The sequence below is a fragment of the Cryptomeria japonica genome, chromosome 10, assembly GCF_030272615.1.
Source record: "Cryptomeria japonica chromosome 10, Sugi_1.0, whole genome shotgun sequence".
Classification (NCBI taxonomy): domain Eukaryota; kingdom Viridiplantae; phylum Streptophyta; class Pinopsida; order Cupressales; family Cupressaceae; genus Cryptomeria; species Cryptomeria japonica.
Genome location: NC_081414.1, coordinates 18289586 through 18300575, shown reverse-complemented (window position 1 = coordinate 18300575; position 10990 = coordinate 18289586). Strand labels below are relative to the sequence as shown.

Below are 10990 nucleotides of genomic sequence, written 5' to 3'. Positions count from 1 at the left end.
ATTACATCGAATCAAGCTGGATAGTTTATCTTCGCTCATTGTACCTTGATCCATCAAGTTCAAGATAGGTTTTATCTTCGCTCACTGTGTTTAGTTCAATCAAGTTCTAGATCAGTAAGATTTGCTTCTTGATCCATCAAGTTCAAGTTCGGTATCTTTGCTCTTCATTGGTCCTAGTTCAATCAAGTTCGGGATCGGTTTTGCTTTAATCAACTCTGTTCAGTTTCATCACTTGAAAACAAGCTGAATACCTCGCTCTTCATCTAGTTCGTGATCAATCAAGTTCAGAACTGGTATCTCCTAGACATCAAATATTCTTCGAACCAACGTGTTGCTCGCACATTAATTCAAAGAGGGGCAAATGTAATACCCTAAAAATGGTCATCTAAACCATGAGCCCCTAATCTCAACAACGTCACCAAGGTCCTAACCAAAGGCAGTTAAATTAATCTTGAGCACACAATTAATTTCTTAAATCACTAATGTCACATGGCAAATTAATCAACCAATATTAATTAAATATTTATTTAATTAATTAATCATTCCAAGTAAATCATTTTAATCAAATATCCTATTTATTTAATTAAATATCCTAACATGTTTAATTAAATAAATCAATTTGCCATTAAATCATCAAAAAAGGAATTAATTGACAAAAAAAAATTAAAATTTGAGAAAAGAAATCAATTGGAGATAATCTGGAAAATCAAATTAAAAATTGAAGAATAATCTCAAAGAAAGCAATTAAAACATTTAAATATCAATATTGAATGAAATAGAGAATAAATCAGTTTTTTTTTTTGTTTTTTTTCTGATTTTATCTTAATTTTAGTTCAATTTCCTTTAAAACTGAGAAAAGCAGCCAATCACATCAATTCACTTGGATTGTGCTTCCTCTTGGAAAATCTTGACCGCTCGTCATCATTTGATCTCAGCCATTGGCTTCTTTCTGAATTTTCTATAAATTTAGGCTCTCATCTCTCATTCAAGGATCCTGGAGAATATATTGTTATTATGTTGTTTTTGCTCTAAGTTCATTGAGATTTTGCATTAAGATATTACATATTAGTTATTGCATCCTTAGTCAAATCATCTAGCTTAATATTGTTTAAATCATGTTAGATTAATCGTGCATATCTAGCTTAAATCATGCACATCTAGATTAATCTTACATTCATTTAGCTCAAATTCATGCTCATATAGATTAAAAATCCTTTGTTTAGATGTCATCTAGTCACTGGTATTGCATATGAAATCTGAGAGCAAGACTAAACTCGCATCTACTAGAAGGCAATAGGTCATTTTGTAATGGTTTATTGTTTATTATTGATTATTGATTTACTAACCATGCATCTAATGACTTAATTGAAGAGTTTTGTATTCAGATACAGATACAGATACAGGTCCACTTTTCACACACACACCTACCACTGTTTGAAACTTTGATAGTCTATATCCTCTATGTTGCTAACGGTGAAAGGCTCCTTTATCACTATGAATATTGGCTCACGTGTATGGCTTCTGCAATAAGCATAGGATATTATTTATATTGATTTGATACAAAAATTATCACTCACAACTGTCTTTGCAATAGTGAATGTCCTTATTGTCACATACAATGAGTATGATGACATCCTTGTCATCTTTTTAAAATGATCTCTTATCTAAGTGTTTTCTCATATTGTTTTGATTGTCTCACCACTAAAAAACCTTCATCACCGTGATTTTCTAACTATCTACACTCATGGAGAATTATTTGACCGCTCTTTGTCTCATCTATGGATCTAGGGCTTTTGGTTTGACTGGCAACTCTTGGTCTCTAACTTTGTATGACTTCTATTGTCACTACTCATTCTCTTCAAGTTGACATCTACATTACTATTGCTATATCTTTCATGTGATTGAAAGCTTTGATATCTCAACTATAGTGAGGTTTGACTGTGAATGAGGATAGTTCACAACCCCTTTTGTGATAAGTTTCTTTTAGATCAAAAGTTGACCTAGATGATCATCAAATGAGAACTATTGGCTATCATAATCACTATGAATAACAAGTTTTTGTTATAGAGATCAAGTATTATATTAACAAAGTAATGAATTTACAAGGCTACTTTGATGCATTTTATTCCTACCTCTAGGAGGTAGCAACTTTTTGATATGCACTCTTCTAATTATATGTTAATTCGGGCTTCTAATAGATTGAGGTTGTCTAACATGCACATAGATGACTCAAGCATCTTAATTATGTCTCTTGGAGGTTGAGACCTACAAATGGGTCATTGTGCATTTCACTGTATCCTCTTTAGCATTAGAAAGAGTTGTTCCTCCCCCTATTAACAAATGTTGAAAGGTGCCTATGTGCTCAATGGGTCTCTTAACTTGTAAAAATTGCCAACATTCATGAAGAAAAATGAAAAAATGTCATTAGTGAAATGATTACTCATTGAGATCATCTTAAAATGACTTAAAACACAACCATCATATCCCACAAAAATAAATACTGGCCAAATACGCCTCAAAAGCCTCTAATTACTTAAAAGTTAATACCATCCTCTAGATGTCAAAGGAAATTTGGTCATGTGCATTGACAACTACAATGTCGAGTGCAAAAGAGGGAATGTACCTGACAGTCCGCTACAATTTTAAGAACAAAGAGACTCTATGGCACCAAGAGGTTGCAATCGTAGCCTATGCTGGCCATAATCCCTTTGCAACAATAACAAGATGTGAGGTAACAATTATAAAATTTGGATGAACTCAAGAGACATTTACAAATACAACCTACCCTTTCTAATACCTAATTGAAAAAAATGGATGCAATGCAAGTCCTTGTATCAATAATGTCTAGCAGATAGTAAAAAACTAGAATAATAAATTCCATATAAAAGTGGTTAGACTTAAAATGATAAGGAAAATAAAAAAATGCTAAAGAAAATGTCAACTAATAAAAAAACTTACAAGGATGAGGCATATTCACAACTTTTGCAGCCGCGCCATGCATATCAGCACTAGAAGCAACTCATAGTGTTAGTGTACATACAAGACAATATGGGAGTTCATTATACCCAACAACTTGTGGTGTTGTTGTTTGTGTTGGCTTTGTTGGACCCTGCAATTAAGATTCAATATACATTATTCAATAAGATTAACTGTGCAACATATTGAAATATTGAAAAGTGTGTTATCTTATTGAGCTTCACTTTGTTTCGAGAATAGTTTAATATTCTCTACTTAATAGGGCCAACCACGTGAAGGCGGAAGCTCATTTGGCCCCTCCCCACCCTAACACCACTCTAAATTCCCCATTAACATCTATCATTCATTCATTATTTCATCCATTATAAAAAATATAGCATTCATTCATTATCACGTAATGTTCATTAACACATAACATTTATTAACATTCATTAACACGCAACATTCATCAATATTCATTAACACATATCATTCATGAACATTCATTAGCACATAATTACATTCATTAACACATAAAAATCAATCATTATCAAATAAGGTAGATTACAATAATTTTATTTTTTTTAAGCTATGTAAAAACTAAGTGGAGCATCATTTTCTTCATCATTTCCCCCATCTTCAGTTGTTCTGCCCTTTGCTTGTGATCTCGATGTATGCCTAGTCCTATACAGAGGACGAGGACACTGAACCAAAGAGGGGTCCTTTGCAATAACAAAGAAATGGGTTAAATTCAAAATATTTTTTATTATTGTTACAAGTATTTGATTAATTTAAAGAACATAACTGTGGTGCTCTTTACCTGATGGGGCGACATCATCTTCCACATCATTTTGTCTAGCCTCAACCTCAACATGTTGAACACCCTCTAGATCCTCTGGAGTTGAAATACGAAAGGTTACATTAATCAATACACCAATTGCAATTATTTTTTTCTAAAAGAATAATAGTGGTCCTATTTGCTTGATTGGGGAACATCACGTATCTGATGTTGTCTACCCGGATCATGCTCCACTTGGTCACCACCGACTACATGCTCTAAAATATTAACAAAAAAGGTTACATAATTACTACACTAATTAAAATTTAATTAAGATTTTTAATTGTATTAATAATTACATAAAAAAATTTGAATAGAAAATGAATACCTCCACTACTGGAATTCACATCCGAACCTTCATGTCCAAGTTTTGTTCCACGATTAATAGGCTGCATTCCAATGGCATGTGCATTGTTATCATTGCTTGCTTATTTAAAAAGAATATAGTCACTTTATGTTGGAACTTAACATCAAATAGATTATTGGTAAAGTATTCAATTTGAAATCATCTTCATTTAGCTTATTTACCTTTGTGACAGATGCATCAGAATCTCGTGTTTGCCCACTCAATTCTCGTAGCCAATCAGCCACGACTGTATAGCCTTGTTGGTAGACAATTCTCTTGTCATCTTCTGTGGGCGCTCTATTGAATTCGGAGCCCTGCATTTTTTCTTAGTATCGTGAATTTTGCTTGTATTGTTTGATAAAAAAAAAATTGTTTGCAGTTTATTAATATTTTGATGCAATATTTCATTAACTGATTCTTACAATTCGTGCGGCAAGTTTCATATAACCACCAGAGCTGAGTTTGTGTTGCCCGTGCTTTTCTTGTCTTGCCTTGGTTGCCTTTGACGTGTCACTCAGTCTATGAAAAGTTTGAAATATGTTAGATTATATAAATATAAAGAGTAATTATTACATAATTACATTTTTAATAGTATCACATACCTTCTTCTGTCGTCTGGTGGTGCATTTCCTTTTTTCCTTTCAATTCTCTCCTCACATCCAAAATCAAGTCCTTCCACTCCCTCTCTAGAATCATGGGGGGACGCTCGTACTTTACGTTATTCTCTAAATGTGTCCTGTATTGGTCCCTCACATACTTTAGATATGTGTTATCTTTTTCAAGGACCTTGGTTTTGTCGAATGTGTCATTTCCGAACAACCCAACCATACGGTTTGTTAGTTCATCTTTTAACTTTTTTTCTTGGTAGTTTCTAACACATTTTTTGGGTTATCCTATAGCATCTTTGGTTAACTTGAATTTTGACAAATTTTGAAGTCTTTTGTTATATCGTGTCTATGGCCATTTCTGTTGCATTTGTGGTCATTTATGTCATGTTTGTTGTTAGTATTGTCACATTTTTTGTCCTTTCAAGCATATTTTTGGTCTATTATGCCATTTTTTTGGTTTTGGAGGTTTTCAAACCATTCTTTCCACGTTTCCAGAAGGTATTACAACATTTGGGGTTTCTATAATTGCATTTTCTGCATCCTGTTTTTTATTTGCAAATTGCTCGTTGGGTTTTGAGCTAACCTTTTGGTATTAACTTAGTGGTGTGGCTTGTTCAATTGTAGAAGGCCTCCATTCAAAACTACTAATCATTTCTTGCAGGACCTAGCATGGAAGGGGGTTATTTATTTCTGCAACTACTAACTTGTGGTTTTGTAGGGGTAGATAGTTGTGCTTATATTTTTCTAGATTAGTTCACATTTCGATGTGATGCTCTAATAAAAACCCTTTTTTGTCATGTCTTATGCACTTGCACACTTTATGTTTAGAAGCCAATATATTGGAAAAGTATCCTCTCCTCTTGCCTTCATGGACCTTGACTGTAAAGAAATCGCAATATCTTCTTCTTTTTGAAGAGGGCCTACCTTTGTAGAAGTGATCACTCCAAGGGGAATGACCTAAAGCAATATTTTCCTTCGAGCCGCTATATAAATAGGGCAAAAATGGTATTTTTCTTCGAGCCACTATATAAAAAATAAATTATATATTAAAGATTAACCCATATTTAACCAACCAAAATTAATAACGGATCATACACACCCTAATGATGAAGTTCTCCTAGAGTTCTCTTGTCATGATGGATCTTTAAGTATGATTTGAAATGTTGATGCAATAAAAAATCATGCATAGTGGAATCCAAAAACTAAGCAACAACCAAAATTAATTATATATCTATTTCCCTTCATAATCAACTAAAAAATCTACCAAGCATTTTTATGTCGAAGGCATTCCTTATATGAAGTTTATAATGGCCCGACTTTTGTAATTGATGGTCAATATCACACCGATGCAAGACGATTGCAGTTAATTGGACCACCAAATGAGTTTCTCCCTCCACGCATTGTGTTCGTATGATGTTCTCTCAGTTGCAATAATTGTATTCCACGATATGCTCTCTCTCTCTCTCTCTCTCTCTCTCTCTCTCTCTCTCTCTATATATATATATATATATATATATATATATATATATATCACCCTCTTCCTCTCCCTCTTTACATATTGAGCTCTCTCTCTTTCTCTCTACCTAAACCTCTATTTCTATATCATTTTGCCTCTCTATTTCTATCTCTCCACATTTCTTCTTTGATCTCCTTGTCTATCTCTAGCTCATTATCTCTCCATCTCTCTCTATCCCTAAATCTCCCTCTCTATAAGTCTCTCTCTATCTCAATATTTCAATCTCTTTTTATTTATATATTTAACTTTTCCATCCATATATACATCTCCCCTCTCTCTATTTTTACATCTCTATATCCTCTTCATATCCCTCTCCTTCTCCTTTTCCTCCATCTCTATCTTCCTCTATATCTCTATCTCGTTACCCCTCTCTCACTTTCTCTCTTCCACCCTTGTCTCTTCCTCTTTTAATTTGCATCTCTTTCTCTCACTCCCTCTCTCCCTATTGCAAACACAACATGATCTTACTGGCAAAACAACATGGTTATTTTCCCAATTCAAAGATTTTATTTTATTCATGTTTCAATCTCTATAAGTAGATGTGTAGTTCATTGGAAGCTATCACTTCTCCATTGAGACCTTTGTCTCTCTCTCTCTCTCTCTCTCTCTCTCTCTCCATTGAGACCTTTGTTTGACAAAAAAACAACAGTTGATAAATGGCTTACCAATTGACCTAAAGTGCTGCACAAAAGTATGCAAAAAATAGAATAAAATTTCCCCTAATCAACTTTCCACACCTCTTCGATGTACCCATTGCACACCAAGGTGTGATTGCTAGTTATCATTATAGGAAGACAAATTCGAAAATAAATCAAAGTTAATTTTTTTTTTAATTTATAGTTACTTTTTGGGTTTATTATCCCATAGCATGTTGGTTGAGTGATGTTGTTGTTATTGCCCACCAAGGTTCAAACTTCTAACGAACCATTGTAATTGCAAGCTTGTGCCTTTGCTGATCCAATAAAGACTTGTCATGCCAACATCACAGATCACACTTTTTAAAAAATAAAAATAAAAATTTATAATTACCTTCAACGTATAATAAACAAAATAAATGTGACAATCAATGTCTATAGATTTCCGCAATCCATTAGTCATTAGTTTTCATTAATCTGTCTATGTATACTTTTAGATTTGATTGTGAATTTTTTTTCCATTTAAATAAACTCAAAAAATCAAATTCAAAAGCATACACAGACAAAACAAATGTGCTGATATCAGTCCCTAAAATGACGTCATTGCTGATCGATTTTTGGTGGACAGAATGTCATTTCGTACTTAAACAATCACACCAACCCAAAACAATCACACCAACCCAATCTAGTATTCATTCACGGCACAGAACTTGTGGTTCAAAATTTAAGTAGTTTCTTTTTAAGCATTAAAAGCTTTCACGTAGACAACTTTGGATGAGATGACACACAGAAGGCCACATATGCCTGGCACATTAAAAAAAATATTAAAGTTCAAAAGCCATATACACCTACTTAGAGGAGAATGCTGCTGTATCTCGTCTTTCCCTTCAATAAAAAACTGACTGTTCTCATCTACTTCATCTCTTTCTATCTAACTTATGTTTGAAAGGCACATGCAGGTCAACCATCAACCTTTCCAGCAGGCCCACATCTTAATTTATAGATAATATTAAAAGTCAAAGCTGCTCGTTACACCATTGCCTGAAATTGGTTAACTCCCCAGAAATGTAGAAGACTAGATCAACATTTGGGGATCAAAAAATGGCTTGTGGGTAGGAGAAACGTGTGGTTCTTGTGCGTAACAAATGTAGCATGATGATGTCCAGGTTTTACTTCTTTCTGTCCACTAACAAATCAAAAACCAAAGCCAATTGTTTGTTTTGGATTATGTTATTAAAATTAACAATAACGATACTAGCTAACCAATGTGCCAATTCAATTAACAGCTCTATTCTTCACCTGCCCTTCTTTAATACCCCAGCTATATACACAGCAGGCGCATTTATCATGAATTATGTGCCCTATCTAAGGCCTTACTAGGCAATCAGAATTTGAGTAAGCTGCACCGCCACAACAGAAGAATTCATCAGTTTGCTGCAAGTTCAGACAAGAATCTGAACACAGGGTAGCATAAGCAAAGATGCCTGCTTTTACTCAGAGGGATTTGGATGCAGCAAATGGCAGGGGAAAGGTTGTGTGTGTGATGGATGCATCTACTTATGTAGGGCTGTGGATTGTTCAGGGCCTTCTAAACAGGGGATACACCGTGCATGCAACTATTCAGAATGGAGGTATATATTTTTATGCATACAGTTGCAGACTTCATTGGATTGAAATAATTTAGGGTGCCAAAGGCAAGATTCTTCTCTAGGACTAATCAAGAATGTCTATGTAGAAAAATAATTTTGAGGGTGTCTAGTTTAAATACAATTTGTGGGTATCCATCTTTAATACAGTTTGTGTGTGAGAGAGTTTGGCCTGAGTTTTCTAGAATGTATCCATCATGAGTCGATTGAAAAGTATAGAATTGTACAATACAGTTATGCTTCATAGATTGTATATAGTGACAGGATCTGGTAATTATTACTTTTGATATGTTCAGTATATTGGTGGTTTGATTTGGTGGCAGGTGAAGTTGAATCTTTAAAGAAATTAAGTGGGCAGCGGTTGAAGATCTTGTATGCTGATATGTTGGATTATCACAGCATAGTGGATGCACTTAGTGGATGTTCTGGTCTTTTCTACACATTTGATTCCCCTCAATATGATGTAAGTAGATGAAGGCTGCTCCAAAGGAACTTCCAATGTTTATTCTTGATGCTTGAAAGAACTGATTGTTCTCTTTTTGGTTATGTAGGAGGTCATGGCTGAAATTGAAGTGAGGGCAGCCCACAATGTCCTGGAAGCATGTGCCCATACTGAAACTATTGAAAAAGTGGTATTCGCATCTTCAGTTGCTGCAGTAATTTGGAGAGAAGATAGAAATTCAATTTCTGATCTCCATGAAAAGCATTGGAGCGATGTGAACCTTTGCAGAAAATTGAAGGTTTAAAGCACTACCATCCATCGCCACTGTACAATTTAATGTGTGTGTCATATATTGATAAATTAAAGGGTGTGCCATTGTGATTACAGCTGTGGTATGCACTGGGAAAGACACTATCAGAGAGGACAGCATGGGCTCTGGCCATGGACAGAGGCGTAAATATGGTGACAATTAATGCAGGTCTGGTTGTAGGGCCTGGCTCTGCAAATCAAACCTCAGGATCCACCGTAGCATATCTCAAAGGTAACACCTCAATCATGTCCAAACTTTGGTTTTTCAGAATTTGAGCCGTTTTACTTGATGGAGAAGATGAAATTCTCTGCTTTTGTTTAGTAAAATGGACTATGTTTCATTATTTATTAGCTCGCCAGATTGGTTTGGTTGTCTACAATTGCTCAGGTTCTGTTTTACTGACATAATATATATTGTTTGTAATTGTTTTAATTGCCCTCTACCATTATGAGTTGGTCTAAACACTCTGAAATTGAAATTAAAATGTCATCTACCATGTTAGCCCTGCAATCTCTTCCAAATTGTGTCTACAAGTAGAAGAAAGAATGTAATCTCGTGCAGTTGAAAATTTCTTCCGTCTTATGACCCTCATCAATAGGTTTTAGTGCCTAATTCTAGTCTTCCAGATCATAAACACTGTCAATCTTGAGAACAGGTGCTGCACAAATGTATGAGAATGGACTGTTTGCCAGTGCGGATGTAAGGTTTGTTGCAGAGGCTCACATCTGTGCATTTGAGGAAGCTTGTGCATATGGGAGGTATATCTGCTTCAACCAAATGGTCAACAATGCACAGAATGCTGACAAGCTTGCAGAGAGTTTAAGATCACTCGTACCATTTCCTGACAGGTACTAACACTACTCCTACTTCTCTAATAAATGTACAGTTGTAAACAGAATAGTCAACCATGTGACCAACTTCATTGCATTTTCCACATTTATACCTAGCTGAGAATTTATTGTGCATTGAAATGGTTGGGTGGTGGAACTGGACAGATGTGAAGATTTAAGCGTGTACCAACAACGTCTGAGCAACAAGAAGCTGACTGAACTCATGCTCGGAAACAACAAAATGCAATAAAAACGTTTGGCATCATGTCTCAGCAAACAGGTGACAGGTGAAGAAGAGAAGTTATCAACTATTAGCTCCATACTTACTCTGCCCATGAAGAATGAATTTTAATGTTAAAAATTTATGCTTACCTTTAATGATATATTAGTGTGTGAACTGATGATTTCTTTGGGATAAAAACAAAGATAAAGATGAGGGTTGGGATGATTCTAATGTCTTTAAGCTTACCTTTTATGATAAATTAGCTTGCAATTTGGCAATTTCTTTGGGTCATGGAGATAAGGATGACTGTTGGGATGTTTCTCATGTCACTTAGACGTGTTGTTGTATGGGGTAAGTTGAGTGATTGAGACATCCACCTCTTCTTGTTGTTGTTCCTTTTGTTGCTCGATTTTGTTCCTTTTGTTGCTCGACTTTGTGTTTTGTTCCCACTTAGTCCTGTTTGACTCTTGATGGGATCTCGCATCCACCTACTTTTTTTGTGTATATGTGTACTAATAAATCTTAATTAATGAAACTTATTCATTAAAAAATATTAAATATTAAAAAAAATATGAACTCTTGAAAGATTACAAGATAACTTTAATCACTTAAAGATGAAGATTTCATAAGAATAAAATGTA

At 34.5% G+C, this 10990-nt stretch overlaps 1 protein-coding gene across 1 annotated transcript; it reads left to right on the top strand.

Moving 5' to 3' along the window:
- Window positions 1-7947: 7947 nt before the first annotated feature.
- LOC131076732 (cinnamoyl-CoA reductase 1) lies at window positions 7948-10627 on the top strand. The gene is made up of 7 exons (XM_058014041.2): window positions 7948-8064; window positions 8185-8529; window positions 8868-9007; window positions 9096-9284; window positions 9374-9527; window positions 9952-10144; window positions 10292-10627. The coding sequence occupies exons 2-7, from the start codon at window positions 8379-8381 to the stop codon at window positions 10374-10376; spliced, it is 912 nt and encodes a 303-aa protein (XP_057870024.2). The 5' UTR covers window positions 7948-8064; window positions 8185-8378; the 3' UTR covers window positions 10377-10627.
- Window positions 10628-10990: the final 363 nt, after the last annotated feature.

Excerpts from the sequence above, each read along its gene's own strand:
- LOC131076732 (XM_058014041.2), top strand. The coding sequence starts at position 8,379 with ATGCCTGCTTTTACTCAGAGGGATTTGGATGCAGCAAATGGCAGGGGA. Across the intron at positions 8,530-8,867 it reads TGCAACTATTCAGAATGGAG|GTGAAGTTGAATCTTTAAAG; the intron begins GTATATATTTTT and ends ATTTGGTGGCAG. Across the intron at positions 10,145-10,291 it reads CTCGTACCATTTCCTGACAG|ATGTGAAGATTTAAGCGTGT; the intron begins GTACTAACACTA and ends GGAACTGGACAG.